Below are 23,688 nucleotides of genomic sequence, written 5' to 3' on the forward strand. Positions count from 1 at the left end.
TCTCTCTTAGCATTCAGTTTAGTTTTTCTGCCTAACTCTATTCTGCTTAACCACTAGTTGAAACAGTTTCTTTATTAACCAATGGCAGTAAAACATATTCACAGCATACAAAGGGGAATCCCACATCAAACTGGGACTAATATTTGTAATCTGCTTCAGCCTGGAGTGCCTCCTAGAGGCAGATTGTGGGCACTTGTTTACTGTCACACAGACATGGCTGCCTGAGAAACTGGACAGGGCAGAGAGGCCCCAGAAACTCACACCACATTCTGGCTTTTGCCAGTCACTCAATGTGTGCTGATGAAGAAGCCTCTCACCACTGAGAACATCAGCTTCCATGCTATGAAGCATGTTCCCTCACAGTCCTTCCAATTCTGAAATACTATGGAATTGTGTAAATGTGGTGCCATGCTACCTCTACAGTGCTTTTCTAGAACACCAGCTTGCTTTATGTCTTGCAGAAATAATGCAGAGATGGACAGAGATTACAGCGTGAGGTGTGATAAGGGAAACTACAGACCCAATCCCTCAGAGGACTATTAGATAGCTCTCAGATCCATCTGCAGACAGAATGTTAAACATTTTCAGTGGACAGGAAGGGAGGGAGGGGGCACTATGGCCTGTACTGCATATCTCAGTGACCTATTCCTGTTTGTTGACTTCAATGTTGGCGATCAAGTAGTACACCTACCCCTTTTTACTTTTTTGTTTTGAGACAAGAACTCACTAAATTACTTGATGGGGGAGAGTCTTTTGTTTTGTGTTGATTTTATTGGTTAATTAATAAAGAAACTGTCTTGCCCATTTGATAGGTCAACCCTTAGGAGGGTGGAGTAAACAGAACAGAATGTTGGGAAAAAGAAGCTGAGTCGGGCAGTCGCTATGATTCTCCCATTCCAGACAGACGCAGGTTAAGATCTTTTCTGGTAAGTCAGCTCCTGGTGCTACACAAAATATTAAAAATGGGTTAGATCAATATGTAAGAGCTAGCCAATAAGAGGCTGAACTAATGGGCCAAGCAGTGTTTAAAAGAATACAGTTTTCATGTAATTATTTTGGGTAAAGCTAGCCAGGTGGCGGGACGCAGCCTGCCGCTTCCCGCTACAAAGTGGCACCCAGACGTGGTAATGAACTCCACGTAAAACCTAAGAGAGCTTAATTTTAAACAACAACAAAAAAAAAAGAGTTTAACTCAGATTTTTGCTGTTTGTTGATGACGTGCCGTAAAAAAATTTCCTAATTCAACAACAGCAACAACAAAAAAAAACTACATCATTTTAAAGCTTGGTTTCCTGGGGCTGTGCCGCCAGTACAAGCTGTGGCTTTAAAACATTTCAATGGCTTTTATGGGACTGGATGCTTCTGTTCCCGCTTGGGCTCAAAAGGAGAGTGCTCTGAGACCATGCCGATGGCTCAGTGGCTCAGCGCTCCCCCCCTGCACCTGGGCAGATGACAGAATCAGGCTTAGGCAGGTAGAAGAGCATGGCAGATTACTGCTGCCATACAGAGACATGTTTTCAGACTGCGCAGTGCTCTGCGTGTCAGATTTGGCTGTAACTTGGATGAAAAAGTTTCTGTGCCGCACGCTCAGTCTCAAAGTGCTGACTGCGGCTCCTACCTGGCGGCCCCAGAGCTACTAGAAAATGATATGTCCTCCATTTTGAAATTGGAGAAAAGTGGAGCCAACATCCAGAGCAGCCCTTCACCCTGCAGCTTAGAGGCTCAACTGATTCAGTCACAAGTGGCTCCGCCATGTTGGACTGGGCGGGGCAAGCTAGCAGTACCTTTTTTTGACCTAGGAATGTCACAGCTTAAATTCTTAAGTGCTTAGTGATTTTAAAGGCACAAAACAAAGTGCTCCTGGATAGAAAAAAAAATTACAGATTCACAATAAAACAGATTTCAGACATAAAAGACCTATAAATGGATCACAATGTTGGATAAAAATGTACATAGGCTTAAAAAATATATACATAAAATAAAGTTAATGCCTTAAAAAAGGATAAAGTCTTTAAAGAGACAAAATACAAATAGTTATAAATTTAAAAAAATTTAAAAAAAACACATAAAAATTAAAAATTCACAAAGAATCTGGATTATGTACATTATGTTTTCTTTAAATTTTTGACTATAAAAGAGCTAAGTACAGAGAGACATTTCATTATATGGGCTGCCAAGAATAGATATCAGAAGGGTATTATGACTTTAAAATTTGGGTCTAAGGATACGATGCTTTAAAAAGGAGTTTCTCTTTTGTTTTCACAGAGGATGAGACCCTGTGGATTGTTTCTATCCCAATATGGTATGATAGACCACACCCTCCTAAAAGGTTGCTGTGAACACCCTCAAAAAATTACTTCACTCAACTGCCAACTGAGATGACCCTGACACACAGGTTATACCATAAAAGACCTAATTAACAACGCCCCATTCAGCAGAAAACAGTTTGGAAAAAAATAACTGTGCCCATATTCCCAAATATTGTTTATAAATGTTCTTTTACATTTAAAGGGGGATATGATATAGATACAAATAATTTGCATTGGTATAGATTTTAAGGTCAATTTTATTATATGTATATGTATTTCTGCTATTGATTAAAGTATTGTGATTATGTAGTTCATTTAAAAATGTAATGTATAATTTTTTTCATTGTCTAAACCCACGTTATTTATTGTGACAAACATGTAACCTCAATATGAGACGTCTAAGTAAAGCAAGCACTTCCCAGTCCAAGGCGGCGGCTCGTCTTCTACGGCTTAGGCTTGGCCCAGAATTCCTTATACATGGAATAGCCCATGCCGAGAGTCATGGCTCCAACAACAAAGCCCTGGGCGGCCACACGCATGTGGATCAAGTGGATGGACATCTTTGTATTTCCCCGGTTCTTCAGTTTGTACAGCCCGTACCCAACAATTGCTGCAAAGCCTGCCATTACAATGGGGACAAACGGTGTCTCCTTAGCTTTCCGAATAAACTTAGACCCCTGACCTTTGTCGTACGAAGAAAGGGAAAGGTATAATTAGAAAATATAGGTTATTAATGAATAATCATCAATAATAGTCAAGCTTGTAGTCATGTTAGTTAGATTTTCTAGATATATAGAGATATATTTCAATTAGATAGACATTCTTCATATCTTTCAAAAACTACAGAATATGATATTTAATGTTTTAATACTTAGGGCTTTTTGTGACAATGAGACATGTCTGCTCCTGGCAGTACCAATCTACTTCAAGAGGAAGATGGGCATAGAAGAGGGTCCTTATGGAGTTGATTAGCCATTTGGGCAAGAAACTGATCTTGCCTGGACTGTTGCATAAACTGGACACAAAGAACCCACAGAAAGAGGACTGCTAAACTTGCCTAAAGGTGAGATGATCTTTCAGGGTTCCTGATTCATAAAAGAGTCTGAGAGACATTCTGCAGGACACAGCAGATAGTGACTGAACTGTCTTTGGAATTTCCTGCTTCATGAAAATGTCTGCTGGATACTATGGGCCTAAAGGCTGAAGATAGATGCCCCAACGGTACAAAAGAACTTTGGGTGACTGTCCGGGCAGCGAGATGTCTCTGTCATTTCTAGAGTTTTGGATTTCTTGTTTACTTAGGTAATATTATATCCTTCTGGAGTCTTTGATGGAGTTAAAGAATGGATAAATAATTATAGTTTTCCTTAGTTATGATAAAAGATAAAATAGATATAAATATTGTAACTGTAATTTTTGCTTGATAACTGTTTTGTTATATGTAATCTTACTACGTTAAAATGAAAACCTTTCTTTTTTTGTTTAAACAGAAAAAGGGGAAATGATGGGGGAGAGTCTTCCGTTTTGTGTTGATTTCATAGGTTAATTAATAAAGAAACTGCCTTAGCCCATTTGATAGGCCAACCCTTAGGTGGGTGGAGTAAACAGAACAGAATGCTGGGAGAAAGAAGCTGAGTCAGGCAGTCGCCATGATTCTCCCACTCCAGACAGACGCAGGTTAAGATCTTTCCTGGTAAGCCAGCTCCTGGTACTACACAAAATATTAAAAATGGGTTAGATCAGTATGTAAGAGCTAGCCAATAAGAGGCTGGAACTAATGGGCCAAGCAGTGTTTAAAAGAATACAGTTTTCTTTTTCTTTCTTTTTTTTTTTTTTTTTTTTTTTTGGTTTTTCAAGACAGGGTTTCTCTGTGGTTTTGGAGCCTGTCCTGGAACTAGCTCTGTAGACCAGGCTGGTGTCAAACTCACAGAGATCTGCCTGCCTCTGCCTCCCGAGTGCTGGGATTAAAGGTGTGCGCCACCACCGCCCGGCAAGAATACAGTTTTCATGTAATTATTTTGGGTAAAACTAGCCGGGTGGCAGGACGCAGCCCGCCGCTTCCCACTACAATTACTCACACTAACCTTTAACTCACTCTGTAGGCTATAAAGGCCTTCAACTTGTGACCCTCTTGCCTCATCCTCCCCAAAATATAGGGTTACAAGCCTGCACTACAACTTCTGGCTTTTATGTTTCTTTTAAAAAGGCCTACATAGCCAGGTGGTGGTGGCGCACACCTTTAATCCCAGCACTCAGGAGGCAGAGGCAAGGGGATCTCTGTGAGTTTGAGGTCAGCCAGGGCTACATAGAGAAACCCCGGCAAAAAAAACAAAACAAACAAAAAACCAAAAAAACAAAAAACAAAAAAAAAAAACAAAAGATAGTGAGAGAGACCTAGAGACTCCTACACTGAATTTGGGATCTTGCTACTCTGAGAATAAACTGTCTCTGGGTGACATCATATCTTTCTATAGAATAAAAAGCTCTTGCTGTCACTGTCATGAAGCAATTAATACACCTAGAGGTAAACTTCAGCCCTCTAAGGAGGTGTCTTGTCATGAGTGCCCAGCCAACCACCTAGCATGGGTTCAGGGCCCAGGGTGTGCCTCAACATGGACCAGAGTGCAGTGATTCTAAAGGAGAATGGCAAGAGTCTGCCTCCAGGAATCCAAGGTCATTTCCATGAAATTATCAATTGAAAAAAATTAAAAGAGGGTATCACAACGTGAACGCTGTGCTCAGTGACAAGGACAAGTGTTGGTAAGTCTCAGAGGGGATGAACCTTGTACATTGACAAGAGGAGATGTGATGAGAGGCAGGCAGGAGACAGCAGCAGGGCACTGCTCTGGGAAGGCTTCATCTCCTGTAAGCCTGCAATTTCTCCACTCCATCCAGCACTCAGAATTACTGTCTTCGGATCCAGAGAAGCACACATTCCACTCCACCAGCTACCTCTGATTGTCCTTTATGAAACCAGAATCATTTTTAAAGTTGCTAGGGAAAATGAGCTAAGTACAATGTCACAACACAACGCTCAGTTGCAAGTCCTGATTGTGACTCTAAGAGCTGAAAATGAAAGATTTCTCAATTTGTTCCACAATAATTAAAATTCTATTTTGGTTGAAGGCAGCGGCTAGGTGATTATTTGTTTCCACTGACGTCACTTTCTAGATAACTGACGTTAATATTTTAAATGTTTAGAGTTGTTTCTAATTTTGCAAGTCAAAATATTGAAATATATACTACACATTTGCACTGCACCCTTAGGTTAGAATATTCCTAGAGCAACTTTAATTTTGAGACAGTGAGATGGATTGGGGGTGAAGGGTCTTGTTGCCAAGTTGACAATGTATATTTAATCTTCAGAACCCACATGGCAGAAGGAGAAAACAAACTCCCCCCAGTTCACGTCATGTTATATAATCATGTTATTTAAAAGCAAATTACTTTGCAATGCAAACTGGGGCCACAAATTTGAAAGAAAACACGAAGAGGCACATGAAAGGATATGAAGTGAGGAAAGGGAAGGGGAAATGATGATATTATACTGTAATCTTAAAAAATTAAAGCCATAAAATCTTAACCTTCTTTGACAAGGAGGCTCATTCGGTAAGAACATAAACATATTCTGCTGGTCTCCATAAGCTGACCTCTGTCTTGGAGAGGAGCGCAGTTGATATGTCCCACCCTAAGGAAGCCCAGATTGCTGTGCCTTTAGGTTTTTACATCAACATTTTATAATTATTGTTTTTTTTCCATCACAAGCTATTGACATCCCTGTAGCCATTGTTAGTGTAATTGTCTCTAATATTACTTCAACCTATTGTCCACATTGTTTCTTCAAATCTACTGTTTTTAAAGGGAGCACATATAAAAATTTTGCCAAGATACAGAAAGAAGCTTTCAAATGAAAACTTTAAGGTTTGAGTGGCATTCATGAGTTTTTAAACTGAAGTTTGGCACATAACACTTTCCTTTTACTTCTTGCTTAGAGTTCAGTTTCTCATCTAAGACCAACTGCTGCTCAAGGACCTGAGTAATACTTGCCATGATCATGCTCTCAGGGAAGATAAGTCCCTAGGTAACTCCAGAGAATTGTTACTAACCCAACACTAATCACATTTCCCATGCTATCCATGTATGTGGAACTATTGCTTTACCTCAGAATACATAGCTGGAACGGTAAACTCATTTGTGATTGTGTGATGGTTGCATCCTCCACTACCCTGCCAACCCTGGGAAAGCAGGGATGACAAGTTGTGCTCACATTATAACCCCATTCCCTAGCTTAGTAGACACTCAACATTTTATAGTGCCCACTCATTTTGTGATGGATGACTAAAGTAGTAACACATGGCATGTCCAAAGCCCAAAATTCTGTTCTCACTCGTGCTGCCTTGCATGATCTTGAACAAATACAAACCTCTCTAACTCCGAGGTGCTGCATTCAGAAGAGAGACTTCAACATGAGGCTAAGTGTGTTTTTCATTCTCAGGCTTCCATTGGATCCAACCAGGGGAATGCCAGCTGTCAAGGACATAAGCCCAGTGAAAACTAGCAGAACAGGAGTACCAAGGTGATGGAGGAAGGTCATTGGCTAATAAAGAAACTGCCTTGGCCCATTTGATTGGCCAGCCTTTAGGTGGGTGGAGTAGACAGAATAGAATGCTGGGAGGAAGAGGAAGTGAGCTCAGATGCAGGGCAGCTCCTCTCAGAGACAGACGCAATGCAGCTCATTGCCAGGGCAGACGCGATGAAGCTCTGACCCAGGATGGACGTAGGCTAGAATCTTCCCGGTAAGCGCACCTTGGGGTGCTACACACATTATTAGAAATGGGCTAGTCCAGATGCGAGAGTTAGCCGAGAAGAGGCTAGATATAATGGGCCAAGCAGTGTTTAAAAGAATACAATTTGTGTGTTGTTATTTCGGGGCATAAGCTAGCCAGGCGACCAGGAGCTGGGGCGGCAGGAACACAGCCCGCAGCTCCTACTACACCAAGGTTGGGCTGCTTAGCCTCAGAAAGGAGCAAGAATGGCTTCTAGTCCTCAGAAAAATGACTACTTCCAAATTGATATAGTCTATGGGAAAGAAGTTTCTTAAGGAAACTCTCTTTTCCTTGCCTGCGTCTTATATGTGAGTTTAATACATGCCATGTATATGAACTAGATCCTCCATTCATCAGACTCTATCTTTTAAGTTTATATATAGTTTATTTTGCAGAAATGTGCCTTTTGAATTTGAAAAAACAAATGTGAAAAGCCCCTTTGCCTGCCATATGTGTTTGACCAAAGCTGCACATTCTAGTGGAGGCATTGCTCCTTTGAAAGCACAGTATCTTACAGTTCTAGGTTAGACTTAGTCTCTGCAAAGCAACGGCAGCTCCAGAAGAGAGAATCAGATTCCCTGAGACAAGAATTACAGGCAGTTGTAAGCCTACCATGTGGGTACTGGGAATTGAATCTGGATCCTCTGGAAGAGCAGCCAGTGCTCTTGACTGCTGAGCAAGCTCTCCAGCCTGTAAATGTGTAGCCCAGGATGTCCTGAAACTCATGATCCTCCTACTTCTGCCTCATCAGCGTATGCTAGGGTTAGGCACCACCGCAACCAGCTGTGTTTTCCAAATCAGTATGTTTTAGAGAATGTTTAAGTCATACAAATTAATTTTGTAAAAAAACTAAGGTTCTAGAAACTGGTAGGAGATGTTTTTATGGCTGAAGAGAGACATTTCAAAGGGGTCTTCAAATCCCACCTGCAGATATAATTATCATCCCCATGTCAGTTCCAGTCCCCTAGAATACCATGAAACAAAAGTATACAAACCTAGGTCCTGCACACCACTTTATTATCAAAACCATCACCTAAATAGCCTTTCTCCCAGACTCAGGTGCGGCAAATGAGTTCACTTTGGGAGTTTAAATTTAAAATTTAAACCTGGTAATCAAAATAGTATTTCAATACAACACTTTATGATCAAAAAGCAAAATTCATGAACAAGATATGAAATTTTTAATAAGGAAGGATCTGTATTATTGATTTTTTTTTCTTTTGCCTTAGGCTCCAATATGGTTCAGCTCAACACTTCCTTATTTGCTTCTGTTCCGATGCAAGAGACCACACATCTGCACAATGGAATATGCAAAGGAGGCCAATTTGTGCTTGCTACATCACTCTGAGACAGGGAAGCACTGGGGAGTGAGCACCCAAGACCATAGCATCGAGACTCAGCAGATAGCGCTTCGCAGGATAAGGAGGGTAGGTTCCTGTCTCACACTGTTTTCCGTTTCTTGCTATGTCCGGAAATATATAAAGAAAAGATATTTACATCGCTTACAATTCTGTAGGCCCATGAACATGGCACCAGCATCTGTGTGGGGCCCCTAAAGTGAGAGCTCTATGCTGGGCATGAGCAAAGACGGGAGAGAAGAAGGAGCAGGTTCCTACAGAAGAGCTGAACGGACAGAAAAGTAGCAACAGAAAGTCAGTTTACTTTATTAACAAGCCTCCACGGGATAAGCAACTCATCCTTGAGGTAGCGACGTTAATCCCTTGGTGAGTGTGAAGTGCCCACAACCTAATTATCCCTTAAAGACCCCAACCACTCTCGACACTGCCATATTAGAGGCTGAAACCATATTCAGACCATAACAGCTCCCAAATGCCAATAAAAAGAGGCTCTCACTGGAGCACAGGCTGCCCTCTTCTCCGATACAACTATTATCACTCTGCACAGAAATGGCAAAGCCCAGCACGCGGTGTTCACATTTCTCCAAGAACTCACTCCACTTTGCATCAGAGAATCCCGCAGTAGAACAGTGAAATCTCCACTTCTAAACAGCCCTGTAGTAGTAAATAATAATAATAATAAAACAGTATTGATCGGTGCCTATCATTCAAAGAGCAAACGCTGTGAGATGGAGTGATAAAAGGGTGCAGTCATCTGTTTATCTTTACTGAGCACTGGCAAAATAAATGGTTCCAGAGAAGGTTCTGTGCCCTGAGTTTTAGTTATTCCTTAGCTCTTATTCCTTTAGGGTCAGTGGGGAAGACGTGCATGCCATCGGGGCTGTCAATCAGAAGGGATGGTAGCAGGTGATTCTGCACTCTCCACTAAGGTAGCAGGGAAAGAAGAAATGATTCCTTAACCAATGCAAATTGAAGAATTTTTCTAGAATTGAAAGGAATGTGTTTTGAAAATAAACAATGAAGGGAGGTCCCTCTTGAATGGAGTGCCTTATAGCACAACCGCTGGCCAAACTAGACGATGTCAGGAAGGAGGGCAGGGCTGATATCAAGGGTCAGCAGGTAGTATTACTCAGCTCCCAGTGCTCCAACGTTACCGTTCCCCAATCGCAACCTCCATGCCCATCCTGTGACACTGAAGGCTAAGTTTAGTAATAACATCTCACCACTATTCTTCTAATCTACTAGGAGATTAATAAAAAATTTAGGAATCTTTCAAGATAAAATATCAAGCATTTTAACAGGCAGTAACTGGGTAGCCCATAGGTGGAGAGCCTTAAAAATTTTTTTTTAAAAACTCCATAGGGACTTTGTTGTTCTTATGCACCCAAGTATCTTCGCTGTATAGGACACGTGCACAGAGTAGGCATTTAAAAAATAAAATCATATGAATAAGATTTAAGCTAATGAGGACTATTAAACTTTTGCCCATGCTGAATTATAGTCAGAAGGCAGCTTTTCAGGAATCTCGAGCCCTGCGGGTCCTGTGTTGCAAACAACTGTCAGTGAAAACAGGAATGTGGGCTGAACTAGCAATATAAAAATCAATGCTTCTGTCTCCAGAGAGACCGAAAACTTGAGTCGTCAGTGCTATCCCTGATCAGATAGGCCTCTGAGATTACTAACGAGAAACCAGTTGGGGGGTGGGGGGTGGGCAGAGAAGGGTGAAAAGATAGATGACCCGAATTAATCAGAATCTTCAGAGTCCTCGGAGAAATGCCTCGAAACAAAAGGCGAGATTGTAGGCGAGGTTATTTCTTTTTTCCTACTGATCTGTGGACTCTGTAATGGAATTATCAGACTCAGTTAAAGACTGCAGTTCTGATAACCTCTTCAACACCCATAGAGTGTAATAAACAGACGGGGCAAACTGTCGATATACTTTAAGGACCGGCATCCAGAGAGGCAGGAAGCACCTAGCAATGCTCACATGACCAACTTAGTGACCACATTCCGGAATGGGGCCTGTGGGCTCCGTGCCCGCCCACGGTGGTGGTGCTCAGCGAGGGCCAAGCCAAATCAAAGGTTTGCAAACGGGACTCTGCGCCAGGGAAGATCCTGGAGGTGGCTGACCCAAAGGGCCTGAGCCCACACTCAACGAACCAATGGCCGTGGAGACGGGGCGGGCCGTCGGGAGTGCTGCAGGGCCGGAGGGCGCCCCAGTCTCAGTGCCACCGACGGGTTAGCAGCCTAGCCCGGGCCGATGTTGGAGCCTCCCGGAATCCAGAGGTGTGCAGCTGCTCTCGCGGGCGCGCTCCTCCTGCTGCTTTTCCTGCTGCTGCTCCGCCAGCTCCTGAGGCAGAGGCGACCGGCGGGCTTCCCCCCGGGGCCGCCGCGGCTGCCATGCATTGGCAACATCTGCTCCCTGGCCATGTCTGCCGAGCTTCCCCACGTCTACATGAGGAAGCAGAGCCGGGTGTATGGCGAGGTAGGCCGCGGCGACGCAGACCCTCTCCCGTCAGAAGCAGCGGCCAGAGGGAATCCCGCCTCGAGGGCCGTGCCCCCAACCGGAAGCCGCCCCACGGCTGTCACCACGGGCGCTCAGGGTCCAGATTCCCCGCCCACGGGCGAGCATGTGCGCGTGCGCTGTGTGGCCTGTAGCCTGTCTGAGATGCCTGCCCCTAAGAGGAACTTCTGAGTTTGAATGAAGACGTTGTGAGTTTCAAAGACAGGGTTAGTGTTAGTGCGGGTTGCCATTTAATTTTTTTTTTAATTTTTTTTACATTTAACACTAAACAGCCCTTAATTTTCTGAACCTTAGCTTTTCTTCATCGGGGTACTTAGAATAGTAGTAACCAAAAGCAGTAAAATGCTACCCAGATACATTGGCTATTATATATGATTTTGGTTACTATATGTGAAAGCTACCTTTCACGTATAGTATTAGGAGTTGACCATAGAGACTGACATGCTAAGTGCTCTATCCTTGAGACACACACCACTCCAATAGAAATTTATTATGCCTACAAATGTAAAATTATCTTTAAACCAGTTATTTGGAATGGCTTCTCGTTGAATAGGAAATTAAAGTTTTTATACATAAATATTTGAGCTGAAAGGAATTCTTTATTTACTATGAATAGTCAAAAGGACAAGTGATATAGGTGTATTACAGTAAGCTAAAATTAAAATATAAGTGTGTGGAAGACTATCATCAAGGAATAGGTTGATTGGGTTAATTGCTTAGAATTTGGCCTGAATAATTTTGTTTCTGGTACACTGAGAAAACTACATTGTTTACAGTGACAATTTACTATACATCAATAAAGCTAACCTGTGGTAATAGCTGCTAAACTGCAAGGGGCAAAACTGAAGATGTGTACTGTTAGGTTTAATTACCACCAGACATAACTCTCTTTAAGCTGCTGCTGCATTTGGTCTTTATTCTAGCTGTAGGACACCCCTGAAGATCTCCTATTAACTTAGAGATAGTTCTCAATTCTGACAGTGTCAAATTAGTCTAAGTTGTTAAAATACTAATCATTTTTTTTTTACAGTAGGAGAGTGTTACCTCCTGTACTTCAGAAAGGTTGTAGCAAACGGTTTATAGGAGTTATTTTTTTCCACAATCTCCCATTTACATTTGTGATGTGTAGTCAAATCTGAACTTTCCTGCTTTTGTGCACTGTGAGTTTAGTCTTTTATAATTTTTGAAAGAGAAATAGCAGTGCCCAAGATTCATATTTATGTCTAAGCAATCTTATATAGAAATGTGCTGTGGCATAAATTGCCATTTCTTTGGAGAGTCACTCTTGATTGTTTTAGCTTCTGCTGTGATTAGATTCTTAATATAGATTTTGAGCAGCGTTCCATAGCTAGCAAAGTTGATATAGTAGATTTGTCAGATCTCACAGGCAATAAAGATGTTCATTTTGGATCACAGCAAACAGAACTGGCAGTTTATTATTTTATGGAGAACTTTTATTGAGAACTTATTCAAGGCACTGAGTGGGGCTCTGTGGAGAATTTAAAAATGAAAAAATAAGTCATTTTAAAGGTATTTTTAATTTGGAAGCCAGAAAGATGAAAATGTTTCAGGTTCAAACTAGTATTAAATTAATGTCATGAAAGATTTTATGTGAGCTGTGATGGCTCAAAGCAAAGAGAATAAAAAAATGTATATATTTTTAAAAACTACATGGGATATAGTCTCTAACGTTAATATGGTAATCAAGAGGGACATTCCAAATGAGGAAACAGATCAAGCACACCTTCCTAGACCTGGACAGAGGGAAGGCCTTGGACTTCCCACAAGGCAGGGCACCCTGATTTCTCTTAGGTCTGGAGAGCAAGGGGAGGGGGAGTAAGAAGGAAAAGGAAGGATGGGAGGAGGTGGAAATGTTAAATAAATAAATTTTTAAAAATTTTTTTTAAAAAAGTAGAAAATGTGGCAGTCACTTATCAGCAGTAGCAGTATGTGCATTTGTTTGTTGTTAGTACTTCGTCAATTATGCTATAATAATATGCTTAAATATATTTGCCAAATTCATTAATTCAACATACATGCATCAATTGTCATCATAAGCCAGGCACTATCATGGCTTATGTTTACATTTAGTAGTGAACAAGAGATCTCCGTCTCTAGTGGCATACATTCTGTTTGGGGGAAGATAGACAAAATAAATATACGTAATGTATATAATATATTAGAGTTTAGGGGCACAACAGAAGCTAAACTAGGGTAATGAAAATGGATAGTACTGGCGGGTTGAATTGTAAGTTAGTCAGAGCAAGTGTCGTTGCAAGGACATCTTAAAAGGAAATGAAGGAGCAGGCTATGAGAACATCTTAGGGAAAAACACACCAAGAACAGAGCAAACACCAAGGACAAAAAGCAGCATTATGTGATCTATCCTAAGGGTGAACGAAATGCAGGTGGCTTGAATCAGAGTCTAGAGATTGTTGCATTACTGAAACAAAAAGCTTGAGATAATAAACTTAGAAAAAGGAAAGATGCATTGTGGGTTGTGTCTTGAATGTTTAAGTCATTAGGTTGACCTCATTACTTTTGGAACTATGGTGAGGCAGCATATTATGGTAGGAGTGTGTGGCAGAGGAGACTGTTTACATCATGTCAGCCAAGAAGCAAAAAGGAGTGAAGAGGAGGGGCAGGCTCCTGCTTTCAGGGGTACACCTGTAACCTAAAACCTCCCACTGGGTCCCTTAAAACTTCTGCCCTTTCCATGTAGCACTAAGCTAAAGACTGCATCCTTAACACAGAAGCCTTTAAGATTCATTTAAGATCTGAAGTGATAAGATGTTTGGTCAACCTCTTTTATAACTTGACAGTAGAAACAACATACATGCCGAGCAGTTGACTGTGTGGCTTGGGAGGAAATCGTGTCAACGTGGGTCAGGACTTTGTTAGTCACCTTTCTCTCATGCTCAACACCTCACAAAAACAACTTAGAAAGAAAAGATTCATTTGGGTTGTGGTGCAGAAGGTACAGTTTATGACAGCTACTGGTGTAAAGAGATTACGGTGGCTCCCCACTTTGTACCAACTAGGAAGCAGGGGCAACGTGGCTGGAATCAGGGCCAGGATGACCCTCACTGCCAAGTCCCAGCAACCCACTACCTACTGTTAGCCTCTACTTCGTAAAGGCTCTGTTAGCTCTCAGAACTGTTCACAACTGATAACAGTGTTCAACCACAAGTTTGCGGGGAGACATTTCACATTCAAACAGGAACTGAACACCTTGAAGGATTAAAAAGTGTGGTTATTAACTGATGGAGTAAAATTTCTAATGTAAAGATGATACAGAAACTGCTAGAAGGCAAGAATGTTTGCTGTATTTCTGTTTGCATCTCTGCTAGCATAATTATCTCATAATCGACATTTTAAAACTGTTTAATAAATCAAAGATTGAATAAACCTAATCTTGGGCTCTTCCACAGATTAAAACAGTTTAAAAGTAAGTTTTTGCAGTTTGATTGATGAAACTTTGCTAAAAGTTCTCAAGTATAATATACAACAAGATCAAGTAAAATTTTCCCCAGTTCTGCTCTCTTAACAGACAACTATCTCAATTTCTTGAGTAAAGGTAGACTACATAATAGCTTTTTTAAGTGATTAGTCCTCTTTTTTATAATTCTTAGTAACCACAGTCTAAAGATTTTCCTTGAAATATATTCTCCCTCTGTTCTGCCTTCAGACTCACATAGCTTTCAACCCCAAGGTCTTACGCCATTCTGGTAAAATGATGATCTTGTTTTGTTTCCTGCATCAGTACCACTTCCTGTAGATTAATGCCATTCCTGTTTAATTTTCACTGACTACATTTCTGGGGGAAGACTCTTCTTTGACAACACTAATACTGCTTTGGGAACTGAAAAGATCTCTCATTTGCTTATCTGGTAGGAACACCCTTTGTGCTAAAAATTCCTCAATAGCCTAAAACTAACGCCAATGTGTACAAAATCTATAAATTTCCCACAACATTCTAAATGTACATACTTCTTTGACCCAGGGCCCAACCTTGTGCCAAAACCTCTGGTGGAACTGATTATATTCCTTCTTGATAATCTTTATCACTTTTGCTGACTTACTTCTGAAGAACTTTTGTTACCAGCTAAGACCTCCTGTGTTCTTCTGAAGCAGAATTTATCATGATTAAGTCTACCTTTGTTGTGTACACAAAGATAAGGCTTATCTCGGTATTTTAGCTGTGAGAAACTCTGGTGCAGTTCCTGGGAGGACAGTGATAAGCAATCCCTGGCATTTATTGATAAACAGGCTTTTCACTGGGTTAGGCCTTTACATTAGGTTAGCTAAAAGACACCTCAGGACGAATGACATTATAAGTGAACATGAGGTGACCCTATCATATCTTGGCTAGTTTTTATTGTTAACTTGCCTCACTTGAAGAATTGTCTCAATCACTTTGTCCTAGGGCCTCAAAAGAAATAGTCTTACTGATGATTGGTATTGTAGGGCCCAGTTCATTGGGGATAGGGCACAATCCCTAGTGTGATGGCTAATTTTATGTAAGCTAGAGTCACTGGGAAAAAGGGAACCTTGATTGAGAACATGCCCCCATCAGATTAAGCTGTGGGCAAGCCTTCTCTAGGCTGGTGGTCGTGAGTGCTACAAGAACGTAGGAAGAACAAGTCATGAGGACCAGATCAGTAACTAACTCTTCCATGGCCTCTGCATCAGTTCCTGCCTCTAAGTTCCTGCCTTCCTTGCATTCCTGCTCTGACTTCCTTCATCATGGATTGTGATGTGGAAGTACAAGATGAAATAAACCCTTTCCTCTCCAAGTTGCTTTTAATCATGGTGTTTTATCACAGCAATAGAAACCCAACTAAGAAGCCTGGAAGGTATACCTGGGCTGCATAACAAAGGGAAGAGCTAAAACATAGAACCAGGGATTAAGCCAATAAACAGAGTTTCCCCATGGTTCCTGTCTCCAGATTGCTGCCCCGACTTCCATCACTGATGGACTGTGATCTGGAAGTGTAAACTAAATGAACCCTCTCTTCCCCTGTGTTGTTCTTGGTTATGGTGTTTATCACAGCAAAACAAATCAAACTAGAACATTGGGCAAACAACTCCAGCAAGTTACAGGATTATCCTGTTTTGCTTTCCTCTTAGATGAAAGGTACCTACGTGTGTATACATTGTTGCTGACAGAAGTTTCTGTCCTGCCTGGTCCCTTAGCTGTTCAGTTCCAAAGAAACACACAGAGGCTTATATGAATTATAAATTGTTTGGCCAATTAGCTCAGGTTTATTAATTAGCTCTTATAACTTAACGCATAATTCTTATCTATGTTTAGCCATGTGGCTTCGTACCTTTATTAAGTGAGGCATTCTCCATCTTGCTTTCTCTGTGTCTTGCTGGTGACTGCAGACTGAGCCTTTCCTCTTTCCAGAATATTCCTAAGCTGATCACCCTGCCTATACTTCCTGCCTGGCTACAGGGCCAATCAACATTTTATTAAATCAATACAAGTGACAAATCTTTACATTATCCCACAGCACATGGTAAATATCTTTCCTCTAAAGTTAGGTTCCCTTAGAATCCTGGGATTTAGAAAGGTAAAGGTAAATACAACTCCCCCCCCCACACACACACACAAACACACATTCTTGAATTTCAAAGCTGTTTTTTGACTTTTCAATTCCCCTCCCTGACTTCAAGATGATATAATAATAGATTGATGATGCTAATTATAAATTTGTCTTGGAAATAAAATGGGATTTCTATGTAGTAAATATTTTGAGATGGAATGAATTCTAATATATCAAAATCAAATACATTTTGTTTTTGTTTTGCCTTGTACCTTAAACTTATTTAATGGCAAACCTTAAAGTAGAATACAGGCCTCCCCTGTCCAGTACTTTTCCATTATACCTTATAAAATGGTTCCAGGCATGGAGTGGTATAATTAATCATGCTGTCTAGAGATTGTCAACTGACAAATCCTTATGTTTTTAAAGAAGTGACAAGTAATAAGAGGGATAGGCTTAGAACATGTGGATCATTTTGTTGTTTTGCTGTACATTTTGCTATTTGATTGTTGTTTTTCTTCTTGAAGATTTTCAGTTTAGATCTTGGAGGCATATCAACTGTGGTTCTAAATGGCTATGATATAGTAAAGGAATGCCTTGTTCATCAAAGTGAAATTTTTGCAGATAGACCATGCTTTCCTTTGTTCATGAAGATGACAAAAATGGGAGGTATGTTTTTTCAACTGTTCAATGCACCTATTTTTTGAGATCTCTTAAAAAAAAAAAACAATCTTTTCTCGTTTTTTTTTTTTAATACCAATTCCAGTTCACTCTCCTTCCCCTCCTCCTGCTCCCCACCACCTTCCACCCACTCAACCCCCCATCCATTCCTCAGAGTGGGTAAGGTTTCCCATGGGTAGTCAACAAAGTCTGACTTCACTTTAAGGCAGAACCAATACCCTCCTCCCTATATCTAGGCCGAGCAATGTATCCCTTCAGAGACAATGGGCTCCAAAAAGCCAGTTCAAGCATTAGGGATAAACAGTGGCCCCACAGACTGCTCCAGCCACACAATTGTCACCTACATTCAGAGTGCTTAGTTTGAGCCTATGAAGGTTCTCCTGCTGTCAGTCCGCAGTCAGTGAGTTCAGATCGTCTGCTTCTGTGGGTGTCCCCATCATGGTCTTGACCCCTTTGTTTATATTATCTCTCCTCCCTCTCTTCAGGTGGACTCTGGGAGCAGAGTCCAGTGCTAGCTGTGGATCTCTGCATCTGCTTCCATCAGTCAGTGTACCTGTTTTAAATCACATTCCTTATTTTAAATAATTTTAGTGGAGACAAATTGTTTTGTACTTAGTGAAACCTGGATTTGAGGAACAATCAGACTGCATTCAATAATAGTTTTAGGCTACTACGTGCTAGTTTTATTGCCAATCAGTTCTAAGAAACATAAGTAATATTTTAAAGAATTAGTACTTGATAAATACTGAAGAAAATTGAGGAGTGCACAGACACACAACACACACACACATCATGAACCAGAAATTTCCTTTTGGTCACAATCTTGAGTACTTGGTGACAGACATTTTATCATGTACAAAGGACAGACTTTTTGTAGGACTTAGGAATGATCAGATTTGGATGACTATCTATCTAGTTTACAAGGAAGAAAAGCTGAAAGTTGACACAGTCAAGGAGAAAGCAGCAATAGAAAGTCTAAAAAAATGTTGACACCAGATAGAAATGATATCTGATTTTTTACAGTAATGTTCTAAGTTCTGTAATGATACCTCCACACTTACTTTCAAAAAAAAATTTAGTGTCTTGCTTAAATAAGCTAAATGGCAGATATAATAACAGTAAATTTTGAATTCATACTTTTCTTTTTTTATTTCATGAGCATTTCTACTACTTTGAACAATTCAAGACTTTGGCATAGTTACCTTGTTGGGTATCATATTCCTTCAACAGAAGGAAATTTGTACTATAAAAAATCTGATTTCTTTCAAAGAGAAACTTTGAATTTGAAGGTATTTGTAAAATCCAAATTAAATTTTGTCCACAGAACATATAATCACTTGCCTTTTATAAACTATTTTTATCTTATATATATGCATATATATGTATACACACATATATTTTACAGGTATGTTTGAGGAAAGCTGAGTAATAGATTTATGTAGGCCTAGTTTATATTTTTGATTACATAAGACTAGATGGTTTCTTGTAAAAAAAATGATTATTATAGGTCCTTCCTGCCAGTCTTTTCATGAGGTTAGCTATGTTCTATGGCTTTTGAGCAACATCAACTAGGGCACAATCATGTACTTAGATAAGTGGGAGCTAAAATCACTGACTAGCCATCTTTAAATTTTTTCCTTTCTGTTTTTTATTCCACAGCATCTTAAATACAGAGAAATATGAATTACACACCATTTTTAATACTTTTCTTTCAGGCTTACTCAATTCTAGATATGGCCGTGGATGGATTGATCACAGAAGATTGGCTGTTAACAGTTTTCACTATTTTGGGTGTGGTCAAAAATCTTTCGAATCTAAAATCTTAGAAGAAACTCAGTTTTTAATTGATGCTATTAAAACATACAAAGGCAAACCTCTTGACCTCAAGCAACTAATAACAAATGCTGTTTCAAACATCACCAATCTGATCCTTTTTGGAGAACGGTTCACTTATGAAGACACTGATTTTCAGCACATGATTGAGTTATTTAGTGAGAACGTGGAACTAGCTGCCAGTGCTCCAGTCTTCCTGTATAATGCATTTCCATGGATTGGCATCTTACCTTTTGGAAAACACCAAAAGCTATTCAGAAATGCAGATGTGGTTTATGATTTCCTCACAGGACTTATTGAAAAAACTGCAGCCAACAGAAAGCCTCATTTACCTCAGAATTTTGTTGATGCCTATTTAGATGAGATGGATCGAGGTAAAAATGATGTTTTATCTACGTTCTCCAAAGAGAATCTAATTTTTTCAGTGGGTGAACTCATCATTGCTGGAACTGAAACTACAACTAATGTGCTTCGCTGGGCAATTCTTTTTATGGCCCTTTATCCTAATATCCAAGGTAAGGATAACCTTGACCTCACAGTCTCTCCTTACATATAGGACTCATGTGCTTTAGAGTGTTTGGCCATGCATAAAGCAGTTTTAGGAACTCCGACTATGGTAGCCAAGAAGGAAAATATCTCATAATTATGGTTTTCAAACCTAGTATTTCAATACAAATTTAAGAAAGAAAACATCTGAAGGCTAGGCATGGTGGTGATATTCCTCTAATCTCAGAACTCAGGAGGCTGAGGCAGGAGAATCTCAAGTTCAAGGCTACCACAGCCTACAGAGTAAGTTTAAAACCAACCTGAGATATATAGAATAACATTGTGTTAAAAAAAAACTTTAAAATAGACCTTAATATGTATGTTTTATAAAGGATGACAAAAGTTAAGAGTCTGGAAGCTACAAAATTGGTGTCTGAACTCTGCTTTTTCATATTTAGGTATAATATTTCATTATTTTCCTTGCTGACAGTGATACTACTCTGATTCTAGGCTAATTACAAATTTATTCATAATCCTTTTCTTGACCTTACCCAGAGTGTTGGTTATTACTAATGAAAGATATAGGGGGAATATAATTAATTCATTTAACTACCAGATGATGAAAAATTCAAATCTAGATATACCCATATTCTGTTGATTTGTTATGGGTTATCTTTGTTGTACCCCCCCCCCAAATAAGTTTATATAATTTTAAGAATTCCATAATAACTTTAATATGTTTCTCTGACAGGACAAGTTCATAAAGAGATTGATTTAATTATGGGCTACAATAGGAGGCCTTCTTGGGAAGACAAGTGCAAAATGCCTTATACTGAAGCAGTTTTACATGAAGTTTTAAGATTCTGTAACATAGTTCCACTGGGGATTTTCCATGCAACCTCTGAAGATGCAGTTGTACGTGGTTATTCCATTCCTAAAGGCACAACAGTTATTACAAATCTTTATTCTGTTCACTTTGATGAAAAGTACTGGAAAGACCCAGACATATTCTATCCCGAGCGATTTCTGGACAGCAGTGGATATTTTACTAGAAAGGAAGCTTTCATTCCTTTTTCTCTAGGTAAGAAAACATTCACATGTATATAATTTAAAAGTATAACAATGACTCATTATTCATGCCATCTCAATCTGAAACAACCTGCTCTAGAGTGCTTATCTAAATACTTAAAATTAATTTTTTAGTATTTTTTCTTTTTACTGAATATAGATTTTTTTCTCACATAATATATTCTGATTACTGTTTTGTCTCCCTCTACCCCTCCCTGTTCCTCTCCACCTTCCCTCCCGTCTGGATCCATTCCCTTTCTTGTCTCTCATTAGAAACAAACAGGCTTCTATGAGATAGTCATAAAATATAACAAAGTAAAATATAAGACAAAAACTAGCATAAAAACAACAATGGAGTTGGAACATAACTTGAGAGAAGGCACAAGAATAAGAGACTCACTCATCCACACACTCAGGAATCCATAAAAAACTATATATATATGCATGCGGAGGACCTGGTACAGATGTGTGCAAGCCCTGTGAATACCCAGCTTCTGAGTTGATATGAGCTTCAATCATAACGGATTTAGAGGGCCTTGTTTTCTTGGTGTCCTCCTCTTACATATAACATTACTTCTTACAGGAGAGGATGGTTTCATTAAAATGATCAACACCTGCTTCTATTCAAAATATCTCTTAGTTAATTAAATAAAGCTAAAGTTGAAAAGCTATGGCTGGCTATTTCAGAAACTTTTTAGCTTATGAATGTGGGGGTTGTAGTCAGACTTCTACAGCAAAACTTCAGTAATAAGTATGAGAAAATGAAACCCATATAAAGGAAAGGAATAAAGACAACTCCAAGAAAAGCTAGAATCTTGCCTTCTAGTTTATCATGTCATCTCCAACTAGGAAATTCTGCTTCTGCTATGAAATATAGCATGAATCACAGAGCTTGGAAGATGGGCTACATCTTCATCACTAAGCAAAGTACTCCTTGCCGGTTGTGGTGACACAAGCCGGTAGGATTTACTGAAGGAAAGTACTCAGTAGGTCAGTTGAAATGGGCTCCCTTTGATGTCACATCCCAAAGCATGTGATATTATAATACATCATAAGCTTTATTGCATTGCGTAGAAGTCAGAGATGAGAATAAAATCTTAAGAAGTCCATGATCTGATATACGGAATAAAGGTATGTGTTTCTTCGATGAAGTGCTAGTTTCTAATCTTTGAGATTTGAGAGACTCTTCTCATAATATGATGTCTTCAGCTTACTTTAAATTACTGATTTCCTGAATGACACCCAAATATTAGATGTTAATTTTAGTAAATGGTCTTTAGACTTATTTCCTTCTCTGTTCAGGAAGAAGACATTGTCTTGGAGAACAGCTGGCTCGGATGGAAATGTTCTTGTTTTTTACAGCATTGCTTCAGCAATTTCATTTGCATTTTCCACATGAGCTACTTCCAAACCTGAAACCCAGGTTGGGCATGACATTACAACCCCAGTCCTACCTCATCTGTGCAGAAAAACGCTGAAAGTGCACAACTGTATATTGTGTGATGTTTTACTCTTTTGGCTTTTTGAGGGGCCCACCACCCAGCTCCAAATAAATCACACACAGAGGCTTATTCTGTTATGAATGCCAGGCCTTAGCTTGGCTTGGTTCTTGCCAACTTTTCTTATCTTAAATTAACCCATCTACCTTTTCCCTCTGGGGTTTTATCTTTCTTACTTCTGTAATCTGACTTTCGCTCTTACTCCCGGCTCTGTGACTGGGTGGCTGGCCCCTGACATCCTCCTTCTTCCTCTCTTCTCCTTTGATTCACACTCTCTGCTTGCTAGCCCTACCTGTCCTTATTCCTGCCTTGATATTGGCTGGTCAGTTAATTAGACAGACCATCAGGTGCTTTAGACAGGCAAAGGATCACAGCTTCACAGTTAAACAAATGCAGCATAAACACACCTTAAAATAATATTCCCCAACAACTGTTATTAGGGTTTAATCAATAATGGTATTTGGGCCAAAGCCACAGTTTTATAAAGCCAAGTGAATATATATATGCATTGTTTAAAATAGTACTAGAGCAATAACAAGCCTTAACTATGTTATTTTTCTAACTTCCATGAATTCTTGTAGGATGTATTGAACAACACAAAGGTGCAGCTGTTATGTACATATTAAAAGGGGCCATGTATGCACTCAAAGAGTTCTTGTTTATTGTAAGGTTCCTCTGATCTGGTTCCAGGATGGGAACTTTGCTTTTTGCTCCCAAACTGACTCCTTTATGATCAAGTGTTGGGATTAGGAGACTGTGATATCAGTCCAGGACTAAAGAAATAAAACCCACATAAATGAATTTTGACAACAGAAGTATTCTAGATAATGATGGTAGGCAATGGAAGAGCTTTATATTTAATATAGACCCTCCCAGTGCTTTCAGATATTCCTCTCTACTATATATTCATAAGAATTGTGGCATTCTTTCTATAAGTAAGAGTTTCTGTGATCCCTGAGCATCCATCCTTAAAGTAGCAGTTCCGTATATGGAAATAAAGTATGCATCTGGCTATTTCTTCTTTCTTTGTAGGTACAGTCATTACACTGTTTCTGGCACTACTTATTTCTAAAACTAGTCACAGAGCTCAAAGATTCAAACATCTTACCTTACTGAGGTCTTAGTCCCAGTTAGGCAGGTTTTCCCAACAATATTCAAATCAAAAGTCTGCTATAGAGACAGAGTAACTTGTAAATTGGGTTACTTGAGAATGATGAAATGTTATTACTAATTATACCAGGACAAATGGCATATTATCACAGGCCAAAACAAACTGGAATGTATATTCATTCACTAATAGCTATTTTTTCATTATTGTTTCTTCCAAAGTTCTTCAAAGAGCCCATGTTCATGTAACTTGTTTTGTGAAGAGTTGTATCTTAGAGTAAATAAATATAACAATGGTTTGCATGATGAGTTTGAATCAAGAGCTCCAGAAAAGGCTCAGCAGTTAAGAGAACATACTGCTCTTGAAGAAGACTTGAATTTAGTTTTCACTGTCCACATCAGATGGTTTACAACTTCCTGTGACTCAAGCTCCAAGACAATGCAATAC

At 39.7% G+C, this 23,688-nt stretch overlaps 2 protein-coding genes across 2 annotated transcripts; one reads left to right on the top strand and one right to left on the bottom strand.

Moving 5' to 3' along the window:
* Nucleotides 1-2,655: 2,655 nt before the first annotated feature.
* LOC130879919 (HIG1 domain family member 1A, mitochondrial-like) lies at nt 2,656-6,365 on the bottom strand. The gene is made up of 3 exons (XM_057778745.1): nt 6,324-6,365; nt 6,085-6,129; nt 2,656-3,016 (listed from the first exon to the last, which is right to left on the bottom strand). The coding sequence occupies exons 1-3, from the start codon at nt 6,363-6,365 to the stop codon at nt 2,753-2,755; spliced, it is 351 nt and encodes a 116-aa protein (XP_057634728.1). The 3' UTR covers nt 2,656-2,752.
* Nucleotides 6,366-10,694: 4,329 nt separating this feature from the next.
* Nucleotides 10,695-22,590, top strand: LOC130880166 (vitamin D 25-hydroxylase). Its single transcript, XM_057779097.1, has 5 exons — nt 10,695-10,978; nt 17,094-17,235; nt 18,963-19,595; nt 20,318-20,647; nt 21,937-22,590. The coding sequence occupies exons 1-5, from the start codon at nt 10,754-10,756 to the stop codon at nt 22,110-22,112; spliced, it is 1,506 nt and encodes a 501-aa protein (XP_057635080.1). The 5' UTR covers nt 10,695-10,753; the 3' UTR covers nt 22,113-22,590.
* Nucleotides 22,591-23,688: the final 1,098 nt, after the last annotated feature.

Source organism: Chionomys nivalis, chromosome 8 (assembly GCF_950005125.1).
Source record: "Chionomys nivalis chromosome 8, mChiNiv1.1, whole genome shotgun sequence".
Lineage (NCBI taxonomy): Eukaryota > Metazoa > Chordata > Mammalia > Rodentia > Cricetidae > Chionomys > Chionomys nivalis.